This window comes from Paramormyrops kingsleyae, chromosome 23 (genome assembly GCF_048594095.1).
Source record: "Paramormyrops kingsleyae isolate MSU_618 chromosome 23, PKINGS_0.4, whole genome shotgun sequence".
NCBI lineage: Eukaryota > Metazoa > Chordata > Actinopteri > Osteoglossiformes > Mormyridae > Paramormyrops > Paramormyrops kingsleyae.
Genome location: NC_132819.1, coordinates 193,010 through 211,705, shown reverse-complemented (window position 1 = coordinate 211,705; position 18,696 = coordinate 193,010). Strand labels below are relative to the sequence as shown.

The window sequence follows — 18,696 nt, the reverse complement described above, 5'->3', positions numbered from 1 at the left end:
AATGACCCTTCTCTGCAACCACAACCGGAAGACCCATGTCTGCTTTTGCACATTCTATGCTCAGGACAAGCTTTTCGTCTAGCACAAGCATCTTATATTTACCATATATGGAATAAAAATTCATCTCTTGTCTAGCTTAGCATGGGTAAGGTCTAAAACCCCCTCCCCAGTCTCTTGCATCTGTTTCTTCAAGCATAGCAACCTTATTTTGCAGCCTAACTTCCTTAGTAACCATCGGACATCATGCTTGGTGGTAATTTTCCACTACAGTATTCCTCCTCTGTCCCCCCGTGACCACCTGTGTCTCAATCATACACCACAACTTAGACACTCTCATTACTTACTCTCTCATGACACATACATTTAGGGCCTTGGGGGTGGGCACACAAAATGGCGTCCGGAGGGCAGTCTGTTCACTCAGCCTTACCTCTGGTGCCAGTGCCCACTTCTCAATTTTAAGTTGCACATAGACATTGAGGGTTCTGGGGAGGGGCCGAGCTGACACCAGCTGTTGATTGACAGAGGGTGGTTAGCGCATGCCCTTCCCCTGTTTTAAAGCGCTTTAGAACAACACGCACCAACACCACATATGAGCGGGCGGAGGGAGGCATGGGGTCTTTTCACACCCCTGTTCTCTGTTCGCCATCTGGAGCCGGGGGCTGAGGAGAGCTGGCCGTCCGGTCGGAGTCTGGGTCTGGTGTGCTTCTCGGCTGCTGCGGGGTCTGGGGTGGTTTTCTTGTCCTCTCCAGGGTCTGGTGGTGGATTGCCCCTCTGGGGGTGGTGTTGCCTGGATCTCGGAGTATAGAGTATATATGGGGAGTGTGAATGTGTGTACGGCGTTCATTTCTGTGTGTCTCCATGTTGGGCGCATGGGTGAATATTTGTTTATGTGCGCATGAGAGTGGGAACGTATGCTTGTGTATGTGTACGTCTGTTTGTCTATACGCATGTGTCAGGTTGGGTCTTACACTCCACCTGGAATAACATCTCCGGCTCTGTTGCCCCCCCCCCACACTCCCTGCCGGTGGATGAGGCCCCCGGCTGCCGATGCGTTGGGGGTTCTCGATGTCCGGGGCTGGATGCTCTGGTGTGTGCTGGCTCACTCTCGGCGGTTGCCTGCCGGGGCCTGGCCCTTCCGGCTCTGTCGGGGCCTCGGCTGGGGGATAGGGGGGCCCTTGGATCTCTGGGCCCGGGGCCCGGTCTGCCCTGGTGTGGCCGGCTGCCGGCGGGGCCTGCGTGCTCGCCGCCACGGCCCCCTGGGGCTCCTGCGATGTGGCTGCCGGATGGTCCCCCTCCGGAGCACTCCTCTGCCCTTTTCTGGGTGGGGGCTGCAATTGTCCCTGCGGTGGTCCTCCTGGGGTTCCCGTGCCCTGTGGGGCCTCTGGATGTCTAGGGCCCGGGTCTCCTCCGTGTCGACTTCATGTCCTGGGTGGGCGGGGCTGTGGCTCCCCACACACACTACTAGACATTTACATGGAGAAACCTTAGGAACACCAGCGCGCTGACACACACAGGTGTGCACACAGGTGCTCATGGACGCGTGCTCACGGACGTCGGACACACACTGTCTTGATCGGCTGTTGCTTCTGGGCATGTGTTGTAATGCTGTTTGTGCGTGCTGTTCAACAACATTTAACGTTTGGTGGTCGTTGTGATTAGTACAGATGTTGCATGTTGTCTTTCTCTTTTCAGCAGACATAGAAGCAGATTATCTGTTTTGTTTTTTTCTTTTCTCTCCTCTCTCTCCCTCTCTCTCTTCCCCCCTTCTCTCTCCCTTGCCTTCTCTTGAGGAAGTAAATAAAAAATAAATAAATAAATAAAACAAAAATAAATAAATAAATACAAATAAATAAAGTAGTCCTCCACAGAGCGGTGGTGGTGGAGGGAGTAATATATATATATATATATATATATATATATATATATATAAAAAGAATCTTTTTAAGCACTTTCCTTATTCTTATGAATGCACAATTTGATGTGCAGTTTGTATTGGTATATAGTATTTGTAGTTTGCATTTGATTCATGTGACATGTGCGCATGTCTTTATATTGTTTGATTACAGTATTTTACTTATAATGGTGTTGTTTGACTAAATAAATGTGACTATTGACTTTTAAATAACATCTTCATATCACGTTGTGTTGACTTAACAGGCCTAATCCATTTCAGGGAAGTTGATATTATACAATGTCATTTGGCTAGTACCACTACAATGGGACATGATGTAATTTCAAGTTTATAATTGTGTATCTTCAATTTGATGTTACAATTTCATCTACAGATTAAGTAGAATTGAAATCAGTTACATATTTCCCATCCTTTAGACAGTTGTTGGAGGTGTTAGCTGTTTTGTCAGATGACTTTGAGACCAGTCAGTACCCGTCATGTCAGTCCTCAACAGCACACAAAAGTTAAGGGAGTCTTTGGTCTTGACTCGGTCTGTCTTGGTCTTAGTCTCGATACCCTCTGGTCTTGGTAGTGTCTTGGTCTTGGTTTAGGCAGTCTTGACTACAAGTCTAGCAATTACCCATCTATTTCATTACGCCATGAAACACGAAGATGGTATTCACCTGGAATATCGCCTTGATGGTAGCCTGTTTAACATCCGCAGGCTCCAGGCACAAACAAAGACAAAACTTTGTGTGATACATGAGCTCCAGTATGCTGATTACTGCGCTGTCGTGGCGCATAGTCCAAACTCCATGCAGCATGCACTAGATACCATCTCTAGTCTGTATCAATCCTTTGGTCTTCAGGTCAATATCAAGAAAACTGAGATTATGGCTCAACTCATCACTCAACCCCCTTCATTACCCAGCTTCCATATTCATGGGTGCCCTCTTAGCCTTGTCCGTCACTTCACCTACAGTATCTTGGTTCCACGCTCACATCTGACTATTCTCTTGACATGGAAATAAATCACCATATCAGTAATGCTTCCTCTGCTTTTGGGAGACTAAGAAAAATGGTATTTGACAACAAAAATCTGATGATCAGCACCAAAATTGCAGTCTACAATGCAGTTTGCATTTCCACTTTGCTCTATGGGGCAGAAACATGGACCCCATACAGGCGTCAAATAAACAGTTTGGAAATGTTTCACAATAAGTGCCTGCAAAAAATTCTCAATCTATCTTGGGAAGACCGAGTCCCTCATATGGACATTTTATCATTAAGCAATACCATCTGCATGGAAGCAACTCTGACATCTGCGCTGGATTGGCCACATCATTCGTATGCCCGGCCATCGTCTTCCCCGCTAAACTCTTTACAGGCAGCTGTATAACTCCAAGCGGGTTACTGGCAGCCAAAAAAGGCACTTTAAGGACTATACTAAGGAACTTCTGAAGCGCTGTAACATCAAGCCAGGCCAACTTGAATCACAAGCACTTAGTAGACTAACCTGGAAATCCATCTGTATCCAGGCAACCGAAAAAATGAATAGCATTTTTCTTCAAAAAAGAACAGAAAGACACACCCGAATCAGCCTCCACAGTTATATGAAGTGGCACCAATGCCAAAACCATTGTTTCCCCCCAATCCTGCCCCCCACTCCCCATAGCAAGCATTGTCATCGAACAAGATGGACAGCTAAGAGAGAGGTGTGTAGGCGACTGCCTGGGGTTGGTTCCCGTCTGTGCCCCTTGTTCCCGTGATAGGCTCCGGTCCCCCCCACAACCCCAGTTGGGATTAAGCAGTTTCAGAAAATGGATGGATGGACGCACCGCCCAATCTTAAATTGGCGATGTGGCAGCATTTTAGATTCCCGGTAATCACAAACGAAAATGGTGAGAAAAGCACAGACAAGACAAAAACTGCATGCAAACATTGTAAAAGACTGATAACATAGAGAAATAGCATGTCCCCCGGCACCACAGTGAGCTGAGCGAAGATTATTAAAAGGGTAGCCCACGCTAAAAAGATGCACATGCAAGCCTTAGTTTATTTATTTGAAGATTTTTTTCGAAGATTTACTTATTTTGATTTGGGATTTTTTATTCTTTATTCAGTTTTATTTAGTTGCACTGTTAAGAAGAGGACATGTTTTGCATAGTTTAGAAAGATAACTAAAGGAATATTTTTGAATAAATTTGTTTGCAGCTCATTCTGCTAAAAAAATCGTGAGAAAATTGTATTGTGAACTCAGCATGTAAAAAGCACAATTATAGCTGTTGCATTATTCAGGTTTTGACAATATAAATGTCACGCTACGCCGGTGAGCGGGCGGGTAAACAGGATCACAGAGTCGGAGGTTCGGGGAAACGGGACTTTAATGACGACCAGGGCAGACAGGAAGGGACGACACGTAACAATACAATGACTAACCTAGGGATCACTGACTATGACAAGGACTAAATACACTAAACAAGCTGAGGAAAACGGGCAACAGGTGAGATCCATCAGGGAAGAACACGAGGTAATAAGGGGGGCGTGGCACACATCGGGATCGTACGGAGCGGGATGTGACAATAAAGCCTTATGGAAAACAATAAAAAAAAAATAACAAAAAATCTGTATATAACATAATAAGGTAGTATTGTTTTGCTTTATAACATGGTTTACTCACAAACATCTGTCTTGGCTTATTTTTATTTAGCCAATATTTTTATTTATGTATCTTCAATAGATGGCAGACATCTTCTGTTTGTGCCAACTTTATTATCTAAAATTATCTGCAACTACAACAGCAACTGCAACATGAGCATAAACATGGTTATAGAGCATGCACTTAGTTATCCTCAGCAAGTGTGTGGAAACGTAATAAGTGACTGATACACAAAGCGAAGGAAACCAGAAGCTTTTTTATTAGTAATGTCATGTGTCTTTGCTAATTTAAATATCATTTACATGCTGCTTGTGTTTTCTTTATAATTGAGTAAATGCATAACTGTACTTGTGAAGTTGCACCCTTCTTTGTACTATTTGTGTGTGTGTGTGTGTGTGTGTGTCTGTGTTTTGTTTTATTATCAGCTTTGTGGACATCCTTGGAAAAGCCAGTATGTGACCATTCCAACTTCCTTCGTTTTTGCCATCCGTCCATCTATCCATCCATGTATCAGCACCAATTCAGTCGTCACCTTCATCTATATGTCTATATACCTCAGATCTGAGGTGGGTATTCGTGCTTTCGTGCTTGTATATATACAGTATATATATATATATATATATATATATATATATATATATATATATACACTCACCTAAAGGATTATTAGGAACACCATACTGATGCGGTGTTTGACCCCCTTTCGCCTTCAGAACTGCCTTAATTCTACGTGGCATTGATTCAACAAGGTGCTGAAAGCATTCTTTAGAAATGTTGGCCCATATTGATAGGATAGCATCTTGCAGTTGATGGAGATTTGTGGGATACACATCCAGGGCACGAAGCTCCTGTTCCACCACATCCCAAAGATGCTCTATTGGGTTGAGATCTGGTGACTGTGGGGGCCATTTTAGTACAGTGAACTCATTGTCATGTTCAAGAAACCAATTTGAAATGATTCGAGCTTTGTGACATGGTGCATTATCCTGCTGGAAGTAGCCATCAGAGGATGGGTACATGGTGGTCATAAAGGGATGGACATGGTCAGAAACAATGCTCAGGTAGGCCGTGGCATTTAAATGATGCCCAATTGGCACTAAGGGGCCTAAAGTGTGCCAAGAAAACATCCCCCACACCATTACACCACCACCACCAGCCACCACAGTGGTAACAAGGCATGATGGATCCATGTTCTCATTCTGTTTACACCAAATTCTGACTCTACCATTTGAATGTCTCAACAGAAATCGAGACTCATCAGACCAGGCAACATTTTTCCAGTCTTCAACTGTCCAATTTTGGTGAGCTTGTGCAAATTGTAGCCTCTTTTTCCTATTTGTAGTGGAGATGAGTGGTTCCCGGTGGGGTCTTCTGCTGTTGTAGCCCATCCGCCTCAAGGTTGTGCGTGTTGTGGCTTCACAAATGCTTTGCTGCATACCTCGGTTGTAACGAGTGGTTATTTCAGTCAAAGTTGCTCTTCTATCAGCTTGAATCAGTCGGCCCATTCTCCTCTGACCTCTAGCATCAACAAGGCATTTTCGCCCACAGGACTGCCGCATACTGGATGTTTTTCCCTTTGCACACCATTCTTTGTAAACCCTAGAAATGGTTGTGCGTGAAAATCCCAGTAACTGAGCAGATTGTGAAATACTCAGACCGGCCCGTCTGGCACCAACAACCATGCCACGCTCAAAATTGCTTAAATCACCTTTCTTTCCCATTCTGACATTCAGTTTGGAGTTCGGGAGATTGTCTTGACCAGGACCACACCCTTAAATGCATTGAAGCAAATGCCATGTGATTGGTTGATTAGATAATTGCAATAATGACAAATTGAACAGGTGTTCCTAATAATCCTTTAGGTGAGTGTATGTGTGTTTGTGTGTCTGTGTGTCTGTCTGTCTGTCTGTCTGTCTGTGTGTGCCTGCGTGCTTGTATTTAACACATTGTGTTTTTCAGGTCCCTACAATATAAATCTCTATTTTATAAAAATCTGTCAATGCAATCAAAAAACTAGAATTGTCAAAAGCCTTGTGTTTTGTTTGGATATTTATAGCTAAGATTAGGACTGTGTAAGGGTTAGGGTTATCATAATTACGATTAGGGTTATGCCTTTAAAAATGAATGGAGAGTCCCCACAATGTTAGGGATATATGAATTTTGTGTGTACATGTGTATTTTTCTATTTGGCTGTGTCATGCATATAGCTTAGCTATAATTCAGACAACCATGCACCCTTCTACCAATAAAGAGTGACCACAGATCTGATTACAGATCACAGCCTGGTATGACAAACTTAAGTCAATAACAGTCATTCAACTGCCCTGATAAAGTCACAGAACTTTCATTTAATATTGCACTCATCTGAAAAGATTGTCATTTTCTTAAAAGAAACCTGTCATTTACAGTATTACCTGTGCTATACTTGAACTACATTGTGATAATTAAAATTAGTTTTCCATTCACTGGTCATACTATCATCCTTTAACCATTAAAACAGAATCTTATATAGAGCACTCTGCACTTTGCAGCTCACCAGCATGATCTCCAACAGTTTTTTTTTTAACTCTTCCCGAGTTCACTTATCTGCCCTGTACTTTTTAACCATTTGCACCTTTTTCATTTATTTGGTATAATTCCTTTTGATAGAAATGTTATTAAAAATTATTTCTAAAACGGAGTTGGAGTGTAAATATTGTCAAAAACTACATTACCTGTATTCACATTTAATAACCTGGCCCACTCACTGTTGTTAAGTAGAACTACAGCTTCCAGCTTAAAGTACAGGCAGAATTTTAGTGTTTCACAATTGTTCTGCCTGCTTTTAACTGAAAACCCTTCCAGCCAATAGATTATCATTTCACAAATGTTACTGTAAAAAAGTTCACTTATGTCTGAGCTTGGCAGCAGTGGGGATGAGGTAGTTCTGGCAAATATGTAACTGCTTCCAAATACACACACTCATTAAAGAGCATTGTAAGCTTGAAATGACACACTGGAAGACAATGAAATGTAACACTGAAACATACTGAAATGACGCGTTGTCCAAGTCTGCCGTTGACATGCTGCAACAAACCTGTGTTTCTTTCTCTTTCTTTTAGGTTTGAAAAGAGGTGTGTGTTCGCAAATAAATCACTTTCCAGAAGATGCTGACTATGACCACGACGGGGCAGAGTATCTCCTACGTAAGAGAGTCAGGATTTAAAGCGCCAATAACACTTTTCAACTGATATTAAAGACAAGGCAGCTGAAGAAGCTGGCTAGCCTCAGGGACATAAGAGATTAGCATGTAGCACTTAAACCAAGAATGAAAACCAAGGGTGGGGAGCCCATTTAGAAATGGGAAGACCATTTATGTTAGTCTTAAATATTCCTGTGTGGACTTATAGATAGGTTTTTTAATTTACTTGAAACACAGCACCAGTGAAATGACTCCATGTGAAATTTTAAGATGGAATACAGTGCATGACAAAAGTCTTGTCACTTAACAAAGTTGTAGGAACAACAAATAATAACTTGACCTGTAGTTAATCAGTTGGAATCAGAAATGGCTTATAAGAAAGGCAGAGCCCTCTAGATTATGCTTATTATACCAAAATAAAGTTTTGCATCATTCATTGAGTTTTGTCATGTAATTTGGACAGAAAGGTCAACTTTTGCCTGGACAAACGTCTTGTCAAATACAAAAATAATGTAGAAATTATACATATACTTTATTTAGAATTCACAAACATGCTACAATAACATCAGAACATAAAGTCATTGTGCCTTGGAAAAAAGAATTAATAACATGTATGACTTCCATGAGCTTGGAAGACTGCATCCATATGTCTTGGCAATGACTGAAATAACTTGTTGATGTCATCTGGAATGGCAAAGAAAGCAGTCTTGTAGGACTACCAGTTTGTCTAGATTCTTTACTTTGGTCTTCCAAGCCTCCTCCTTCATCTTACCCCAGACATGCCTAATAATGTTCATGTCTGTTGACTGGGCTGGCCAATCCTGGAGCACCTTGATCCTCTTCAGTTTCAGGAACTTCAATGTGGAGGCTGAAGGATGAGAAGCTGCAGAATTTGCCCTCTCTTATGGTTTGGAATGTAATGGGCAGCAAGAATGTCTTGATACTTCAGGCTGTTGATGTTGCCATCCACTCTGCAGATCTCTCGAACACCCCCATACTGGATGTAACCCCAAACCATGATTTTTCTGGATGAATCTTGGGTCCATGCAGGTTCCAACAGGTCTCCTGCAGTATTTGCGGCATTTGGTATGCAGTTCAATGGATGATTCGTCAGAAAAATCAACCTTCTGTCACTTTGCCACTGTCCATCCTTGCTGCAAGCTGTGGGCCTTGGCAAATTCAACACGCTTTTTTTGTTGTGTTCTCGTTAATGCTGGTTTCTGAGCACTAATTCGGCCATGGAGACCACTGCGTTCGAGAATTCGAGAAACTGTTCTTGTAGACACAGTGGTTTCTGGTGACCAGTTCTGATGTAGCTCTGCTGCAGTTGAAAAAGGGTTGGCCCTGGACTTTCGAAGCAACAAAGGGTCCTCTTGAAGAGTTGTCTTACGGGGTCTGCCTGACCTGGGCTTGTCATGAACATCACCAGTTTCTTCATATCATTTTTTAATCCTCTTCACTTGATGTTTGGATACATTAACGATGTCTGCCACCTCAGCAGCAGACTTGGTCTGTGGTTGAATCTTCGGCATGTTGTCAGAAGTCAGGTTGCACTTCTAGTGAAGGTCTGGTGTGCTGGGGTTCTTTTTATACACACTTGGGATTATGTTATTTTCAGTATTTGTCACAGGAGAACCTCTAATTGAATCATTAAAAGACATGACAAGACTTTTGTCCTTGCTAAAACAGGTGTTATGGACTTTAACAAGCTGTGAACATCAGGACACTTTTTGACTGTTTCATTTTGCACCCAGTTATTAATGTGAAAGCCCTTGGCATTAAATTGATCCATTTATTGTAACAATTGATTGATTAGAAATGAAGTTATATGTCTTTTTAATTTACTATGTCCTTATGTAACAAGACTTTTGTCAATGAATATAGATGATTCTTGGACTTCCACCAAATCTCAGGAAGAAATGCCATACTAACATGGAGTCTCCTGAGTAATGTTAGAACCAGGAAATGGTATGCACATTATAATAAACTTGGACTGAGGACTTCATTACATTTCTGCAGGGGTGGTGCGAGCCTCCAGCATCTTTCCCATCCTCAGTGCCATACTCCTCCTGCTGGGGGGGGTGTGTGTGGCTGCCAGCCGCTTTTACAAGAGCAAGAGAAACATCATTCTGGGGGCAGGCATTCTCTTTGTGGCTGCAGGTGATGTAGCAGTCTGTGTCCCCTATGGCTTTGTCAGGTCTTCATTTACAGTCGTCATGTTAATTAGATCACTCTATCACTGTTCTTCTTCTCCTAAAATGTCTTTCTGCTTCTTGTTCCTCAAACTGCACATCCTCCAGGCCTCAGTAATATCATTGGTGTCATCGTCTACATCTCAGCAGCGCTGAGCGACATCTCCCCCAAGAAGGATGAGGACAAGAAGTGGCACTACTCCTATGGCTGGTCGTTTTACTTTGGGGGCCTGTCCTTCATCCTGGCGGAAATGGTGGGTGTGCTGGCCGTCAACATCTACATTGAGAAGAACAAGGAGCTTCGCTGTCGCTCACGCACAGACCTCTTCAAAAGCACCACCCATGCCATGCTGCGCCTGCCCAGCTACCGCTTCCGCCATCGCTCCCGCTCCAGCTCACGCTCAACTGACCCCTCACGGTCCCGTGACCCCTCCCCCGTTGGGGGAGGGGGCAAGAATTTTGGTATAACCCCCTCGGCGATTCTGTCTCAGGGGCCAGCAGGGCCCATGTCTGTCTCCACCCTACCCAACCCTCACTCCCATTCGCACTCCGCCCTAGGGGGTGACATCTCCATGTACACCCTTTCGAGGGATCCCAAACTGGTAGGTTTGGGCACTCTAGGGGCACCACCAGTCTATGGGACAGTGGATCGAGCCACTTTGTACCAGCTACATAATTGTTTTCCAAAAGAGGGGGGTGGAGGTGGTGGCGGGGTTCTCCTCGGGGGTACTTTGCCTTCTCTCTCCAAGTCCAACAACCCTTTATCAGTCCAGAATTCTTCCAATTCCAACACCCCTCTAAATACCTCAACCTCCTCTGCCCCATCGTCTCAGCCCCCACCTCTGCTGTCATCTACAATGGAGAGAGACAGGGGCATGAGCACCCTGGATAGGCTCGGAAAAGCAGACCGAGAGAGGGAGGCGTCTACCACCAACACACTGAACAGGAAGACCACGCCAGTTTAGAGATACAGAGAGCGAGGCTGGAATCATAGACAGTGAGCAACAATCGGCTGAGAATAATGCAGTGAATGCAGAGGTGTGACTAAGGAAAAGATTAATAACAACAAGAATAACAAGAATTTAATCTAAAAATGATTTATAGTGAAACTTTTTCATAATTTTTCATTATGTGGTATGATTGTAACTTTTGAGTATCTCCATATTACTGTTGTTGTTATTGTTGAATTTATTAGTGGGTTGTTCTGTAATTAGAATGTTAATTTTTAATGATGCATTTTTAAGTTTTTTTTTCTTTTTAAATTGAGAATATACTATAACTGTGATTTCTTGCACAATGACACAAAACCTGATGATGTTAGTGTCAACATTTGTGCATTTATCTAAGTTAGGTGCATTTATGTTATTAAATACGATTATTTTGTAGAGGTTTATTTTGTGAAATTTAAATCTGAATTTAATTTTTCCTGACATTTTGTTGTTACTGTCTGAAAACTCTTCTGCTGGACTATTTTATTATGAATTAATCTGCTATTGTTAGGGCTGGGACCACCACACACACATTACTGCTCTCTTTCCCAGTTTATATCTTGTAATTCAACAAAGATTGACTTGTAACTGAGCCCCAAGGAAATCCAGGAATAGGCTGCCATACCATTTTTCTCTACACTTTCCTGGTGTAGTACCAAAAGATAAATTATGTATTGACATTTATTGATTTTACAGGAAAACATGCAAAAAAAAAACATTTTCCTGTCAAGCTACTAAAGGATTCTTAACTGGTTTTGAATAAAAACCTGTACCTATAGCACCAATAAAACAGACCGCAGTAATTCCTAAAACCATTGCCTCAGGATGTATTACCTCACCAGTCATAATCCGTAAAAATAAGTTTGTTGGCTTGTTAGCTAAGAACGTTATCATTTCTGTACATTTTAATTGTTATGAAGTGAAATTAGCTTCTTAAGAGAGTATTCCATTAGCTGTACTGAAACTATCAATGTCCCAGCCCTAAATTATGCCAGTAATAATCAAGTCATGGTTCATTCTTATTGTTATTATCAGAACTGAAAATGATTGAAAGTCTAAGAGAACAGTAGTATGATTGGAGGGCCATCACAATTATTCAAATCATGTAACGACAACAATCAGGAGAATAACAAAAAACAGAGAAAACAAAGTACATCTTGGTGTTGATTACGCAAACATAATTTTTTAATGGTGGTATCAACATTGTACACATATACACACAAACATAACATGTACACATATGCATACATTACCTACCACAACAAAACATGACTGAGGGGCTCTTAAACACATTATCCAAGACAATGCTGGTACATTAGTGTTAATGAATTATCATATGTTCATTTGTAATATGTTTAGTTACAGAACTATCTTCTAATCTGTTGTCTTACCACAGTTTCTGTGTGCCTTTGGAACATTTTTTTTTGTCATTTTGTGGATTGTAGGTGTTCAAATGCATGGATCACTGAGGGATCTCCCTGAGGGGTCCTCTTTTTACTCGTTAGGGTAGCTAGGTACTACAGACAGCAGCCTTTGTAACAGAGCATTCATGGCACCAAATCCTTTGGGACAGTTCATGGTGCCAAAAAAGAATAATGATTTTAATGAAAGTAATATTACATTTAAGTTACGGGAGATCATGTTGTCACACAACAGTGAAATAAAAGCTGGACGACAAGTTGTATCAGAGGGTTTCTGCTTGCGTAGATGTTCATCCATTATAATCACGAATAGTATTTAAATAGTAAATAGTAAGTTTTTCTTTGATAGGAAATTATGGATTTTTGGAAACACTTCTCACATCTACAAACAGCATACAGTTAACTGAATATTAAAGGGAAACTATTGGGCTCTATTCCACTTTTCTTAATTTTATTTTTGGGGTCTAGTAGAATAGATTTACATGCTTGAGTGTTACAGTCTGAAACACTCTGTTTGAGCTTTCAGCCCCATCCACATTCAGCCCAGTGTGCTCTGATTGATCAGCTTGCCCTACAAGTTTTGCCCCTGTTTAATTGCCTATTGGAAATCCTATTGGCAATTAAAAAGGTCAATAGGATGTTGGGTTACATTTCTAGGTGTGTGCAGATGCTAAGATTACTAAGATTACATATATCAAGATTACAAGAATTCCTTGGTAACACCCCACCTGGAATATTGTATGCAGGTTTGGTCACATTACCTTAAAAAAGACGTTGTTGCCTTAGAAAGGGTTCAACATAGTGCTACAAGAATGATTTCTGGTCTTAGAGGAATATCTCATGAGGAGATGTTAGCTGAGCTGAATCTGTTCAGTCTCAAGCAAAGGATACTAAGAGCGGACATGATCCAGTTATATAAGATTCTAATAGGTATGGATGCTGTTCAACCAAATAGTTACTTAATATTAGTTCAAATACTCCCAGTGAGTAAGCCATAGGCAACAGTGGCAAGGAAAAACACCCTAGAAGGAAAAAACCTTGGAAGGGACCAGATTCAAAGGGGGAGCCGAAATACAATATCTTGAGGCCATATGTGCAAATTAGTGGGAGAACATTTTAAACTGGATTTAAGAAAGCACTTTTTTACACAGCGTGTAGTTAGATATGGAATAGTCTACCTGTTTGTGTAGTGCAAGCTAAAACCTTGGGTTCCTTTAAATCAGAGTTAGATAAGATTTTAACAACTTCAAGCTATTTGAATTCTGCCCAAATCAGCTTGATGGCATCCTCTCATTTGTAAATTTCTTATGTTCTGTCTTGCATTCTATAGACAGATCCTAGCAGGTATGTGGGCAATAAGGATTGTGTTATGAGGTGACCTCATCATGTCACAGAAGTAAGGGCTGGAATTCTAACAAGGCATTTCAGGAAGAGAAGATTCTCATTTCAGAGAAGAGTGGTATCTCTCGTAACAGTTGCTCCTTTTGATGTGAATTTTAGGCCTTAAGACTTTGCAGACTGTTTTCATGCACATAAAGCTATATAACACACTAAAGGACAATGGAAAAAAACAGAAAAGCATAATGTATCCTCTTTGAATAACCAATGATTTTGTTTCTTTCTTTTAGACAACTAGATGTGATTTACAAGGTCTAAGAAGTACGATATGTGGAGGGCTATGAATTTCAGCTGACACCAAGAGACTTCCATTCTTTCTTACAGTATGTCTGTTTGAAAAGCTAAAATATCATAATTGTTAAAATACATTCATATTGTAGCAATGTTATTTGTTTAACTTTCTGTACTGGTGTAAAGGTGACAAGCAATGCAAGTAAGCAGCTGAGATTACGAAAGACAGTGTGAAGGCGGCTTTTAAGGGCAAAGATCACTTCTACCCCTACTCACATAAGCAAAAGGCACAGAGAGTGAGTTTACCACAATATCATAAGCTACTAGGAAGCTACTTTATAAGTCCTTGAAATGCGTCCGTTCGCATTATTTTCATGTCAGTAATATTGATAATTTACATTATTCCCTGCCGTTTTGGCGAAAGGTGGAGAACTTGCGCAACCTGAAACCCTGATGAGCCAACTGCCTAGTTGCTTCCGTAAAAATACAGAAGTTGTAGGTGGCTAAATGTGTGTTACCATGAGAAACGTTGACCATTTGATTTTTTCTGACAGCCGACTAGCTGTGTTTTACATTGCTTGCTTTCTAGCTAGAGTACTAGCTAGCTAGCTCAAAATAAAACAGTAGTTCAATTGTCAAGTTGCACAACCTTTAGCAATAAAGGTTTCTAATTAACATGTTTTGTTTTTTTCCTCTTTGCAGTATTATATTTGTGCATGTGAAGAGTTTAAACACAGGATGTTTTCTTATCCACCAATAATGTTTCTGGTGAATGAATGAGCCCATAATGAGAGAAACTGATGAATACATATGCATCCTGTCATCTACCAACCTCTTATCCAGAGTCATGGAGAGCCTGGAATCTACCCAAAGAAGCACACAGGACATGGTAGTGGTACAGTTGCAAGAAAAAGTATGTGAACCCTATGGAATTATATGGATTTCTGCACAAATTGGTCATAAAATGTCATCTGATCTTCCTCTAAGTCACAACAATAGATAAACACAATCTGCTTAAACTAATACCATGCAAAAAATTATATGTTTTCATGTTTTTATTGAACACACCATGTAAACATTAACAGTGCAGGTGGAAAAAGTATGTGAACCCTTGAAGTTAATAACTGGTTGACCCTCCTTTGGCAGCAATAACCTCAACCAAACGTTTCCTGTAGTTGCAGATCAGACCTGCACAATGGTCAGGAGTAATTCTTGACCATTCCTCTTTACAGAACTGTTTCGGTTCAGCAATATTCTTGGAATGTCTGGCGTGAATCGCTTTCTTGAGGTAATGCCACAGCATCTCAATTAGGTTGAGGTCAGGACTCTGACTGGGACACTCCAGAAGGCGTATTTTCTTCTGTTGAAGCAATTCTGTTGTTGATTTACTTCTATGCTTTGGGTCATTGTCCTGTTGCATCACCCATCTTCTGTTGAGCTTCAGTTGGTGGACAGATGGCCTTAAGTTCTCCTGCAAAAGTCCTTCATAAACTTGAGAATTATTTTTTCCTTCGATTATAGCAATCTGTCCAGGCCCTGACACAGCAAAGCAGCCCCAAACCATGATGCCCCCTCCACCATACTTCACAGTTGGGATGAGGTTTTGATGTTGGTGTGCTGTGCCTCTTTCTCCACACATAGTGTTGTGTGGGTCTTCCAAACAACTCAACTTCGGTTTCATCTGTCCACAGAATATTTTGCCAGTAGTGCTGTGGAACATCCAGGTGCTCTTTTGCAAACTTCAAACGTGCTTGAAACATGCTTCAAATGGCTTCCTCTGTGGTGTCCTCCCATGAACTCCATTGTTGTTTAATGTTTTACGTATCGTAGATTCGCCAACAGGGATGTTAGCATGTGCCAGAGATTTTTGTAAGTCTTTAGCTGACACTCTAAGATTCTTCTTCAACTCATTGAGCATTCTGCACTGTGCTCTTGCAGTCATCTTTACAGGACAGCCACTCCTAGGGAGAGTAGTGACAGTGCTGAACTTTCTCCATTTATAGACAATTTGTCTTACCATGGACTGATGAACATCAAGGCTTTTGGAGATACTTTTATAGCCCTTTCCAGCTTTATGCAAGTCAACAATTCTTAATCGTAGGTCTTCTGAGAGCTCTTTTGTATGAGGCATCGTTCACATCAGGCAATGCTTCTTGAGAAAAGCAAACTCAAAGACTGGTGTGTGTCTTTTATAGGACAGTGCAGCTTTAACCAACACCTCCAATCTCATCTCATTGATTGGACTCCAGGTTGGCTGACTCTTGACTCCAATTAGCTCTTGGAGATGTCATTAGCCTAGGGGTTCACATACTTTTTCCACCTGCATTGTTAATGTTTACATGGTGTGTTAAAAAAAAACCATGAAAACATATAATTATTTGTGTGGTATTAGTTTAAGCAGATTGTGTTTGTCTATTGTTGTGACTTAGAGAAAGATCAGATGACATTTTATGACCAATTTGTGCAGAAATCCATATAATTCCAAAGGGTTCACATACTTTTTCTTGCAACTGTACACCAGTTTATTGCAGGCCACGCATTTAAAGAAGCCAGTTAACCTTGCTGCATGTCTTTTAATCTCTGTTATGGATTGGCGTCCGGAGAAGCAGCACAAACAACCGTGTAATCGGGTAAATGGGGTTTTATTTAGGAAAACAGGACTAAACACAAACAAACGTCAATGACCATACAGGGGTGTGACAGACACAGAAGCAAATACAAGAATCAATTAACAATGACTAGAAACAGCTGAGAACACCGGGATTTCACATGAGGTATGAAGGGGGCGTGGCACACAGGAGGACTGGGCGAGCAGGTCATGAAAGAACCCCCCCAAAAACACCGGGTGCACCAAAGGGATGGAACCGGGGATAGCACAGGACAGGACCTGGGGAACCAAAAGCAAAAACATCAACGGACCATGGGAAACAGGATCGACACGCAAAACAGGGACCAAGACAACAACCAGGACAGACAGACAAAGGGGAGCACCGAGAGACACAGGAACACCAAAAACGGAAACACAGAACCCAAGGAGGGGGACAACAAAAGGACAGCAGGAGGAACAAAGGGACCAGGAGGGAACAAGGGCGGAGCAAACACAAGGGGCAGGGAAGCAAAGGGTGGCGGGGAGCAAGGAGCCGGAGGGAACCCCGGCTGGCGGGAGGCAGAAGCGGCATGGGTGGCAGGCGACCGCGAGGTAGGAGCCGGAGGGGACGACGAAGGGGGCGCGGAGGAAGACGGAGGAACAGACGGAGGGGGCAAGAAGGGAGGCGAAGGGGACACCAGAGGAGGCGAGAACGGAGCAGAAGGGGACACCGGAGGAGGTGAGAAGGGAGCTAAAAGCCGAGGCAGGTGAAGGTGCAGCCACAGCCAGCGAAGGCACTGGCGACCGTTGAGTCAGAGCAGGGGGCACCACAGGTGACCGCCAAGCCGCTGGAGGCAGGACTGAAGGCGACAAACGAGACTGCCACAAGAGCAACCTGAGGCGACCGCCGAGCCAAAGCCAGGGGGACCGAAGGTGAGCCAGGGGGTAGGGCGGGTGGGACCTGACCCCTACGCAAGTGTCCTCTCCCCCTTCTGGACACAGAGAGTCGAGGTCCAGGCCAGGATCTGCCACGCTGGGGCAATGGTGGGGGCAACCCACCAGAGGGGCTCACCGGGGCAGTCAGTGATATCCCCTAGGGATCCCAGTCAAGCTCCTCCCCCCCTGGAGATGGAGGAGGAGTGTCAGTCCGATGGTCCGGGACCTCCTTGGGGACAGTAGCAGGGGCTATGGGAATTAGAGCAGGAACAGGGTCCAGGGGATCAGGAACCACAGGGAGCGGAGCAGACACAACAGGCAGGTGGGCTTCGGGCGCAGGCGAAGCAACAACAGGCAGACGGGCGACAGGTTCCTGCTGGCACGCCTTAGAGGAAATGGTGGAGATTGAGACAGCCCCTATGGAAACGCTCAGTGCATCCTCCGTTTTTTTTTTTCCCGTGAGCAGGCGCTGCGAGGTCCGGCAGCTTGCACGGCAAGGGAGGAAGGAAGCCGCAGTCTATGGTCACCTGCCGGAGCACATCCTCAGCAACCCAGCTTCTAAGCCGGGTAAAATGCATCCGCACCTCCTCCGCGAGGTGCGGATCCTCGGAAGGGGAGATCCGTTCAAGTATCTCCCTCAACCGGTGAGTGATGGCTCGCGCCGTGGGGTCCTCTTTTCCCTCGGGCTGTCCAAGCCAGTACTTTACCTCATCTAACAGATCAAAGTATTCCGCCTCGCTGAGGGGAGGCATCTTGTCTCTTAGTCTGGTCATTCTGCTATGGATCGGAGTCTGGACAAGCAGCACAAACAACCGTGTAATCGGGTAAACAGGGTATTATATAGGGAAACACCAAAACACAGAACTAAATGCAAACAAACGTCAATGACCGGACAGGGGTGAGACGGACACGGAAGCACTAAATACAAGAGCTAATTAACAATGAATAGAAACAGCTGAGAACACTGGGATTTCATATGAGGTAAGAAGCGGGTGTTGTGACAGTGGCCGCGGGCCATGGGGAGCCCGTGCAAGCTAAAAGCCCCTCTCTTTCTCAGCCTCCCTTGCCTCAAACTCGTATTGATTGTAGCTGGGCAGCCATGCTGGATTTTAATATTTAAGCATGAATTACTTATTTCATTCGTTCAAATATATTTCAATTCAATAATGAAATACTATATATAGGAGCAGAAAGTCACTGTAATGCTATGA

At 43.0% G+C, this 18,696-nt stretch overlaps 2 protein-coding genes across 4 annotated transcripts in view; both read left to right on the top strand.

The window, feature by feature from the left end:
* Positions 1-14,637, top strand: part of LOC111844188 (voltage-dependent calcium channel gamma-4 subunit-like) — a 75,785-nt gene extending 61,148 nt beyond the window's left edge. For all 3 annotated transcript variants that reach the window (XM_072705592.1, XM_072705593.1, XM_072705591.1), the window contains 3 exons: positions 7,652-7,735; positions 9,751-9,891; positions 10,032-14,637. In XM_072705592.1, coding sequence (XP_072561693.1) covers positions 7,652-7,735; positions 9,751-9,891; positions 10,032-10,888 — 1,082 coding nt within the window. In that variant the 3' untranslated portion in view covers positions 10,889-14,637. The remainder of the gene's footprint in view (positions 1-7,651; positions 7,736-9,750; positions 9,892-10,031) is intronic.
* A 1,837-nt stretch (positions 14,638-16,474) lies between these two features.
* Positions 16,475-18,133, top strand: LOC140581978 (uncharacterized). Its single transcript, XM_072705985.1, has 2 exons — positions 16,475-17,288; positions 17,952-18,133. The coding sequence occupies exons 1-2, from the start codon at positions 16,739-16,741 to the stop codon at positions 18,131-18,133; spliced, it is 732 nt and encodes a 243-aa protein (XP_072562086.1). The 5' UTR covers positions 16,475-16,738.
* The last annotated feature ends 563 nt before the right edge of the window (positions 18,134-18,696 follow it).

Excerpts from the sequence above, each read along its gene's own strand:
- LOC140581978 (XM_072705985.1), top strand. The coding sequence starts at position 16,739 with ATGAAGGGGGCGTGGCACACAGGAGGACTGGGCGAGCAGGTCATGAAA. Across the intron at positions 17,289-17,951 it reads AGAAGGGGACACCGGAGGAG|GCGCTGCGAGGTCCGGCAGC; the intron begins GTGAGAAGGGAG and ends TCCCGTGAGCAG.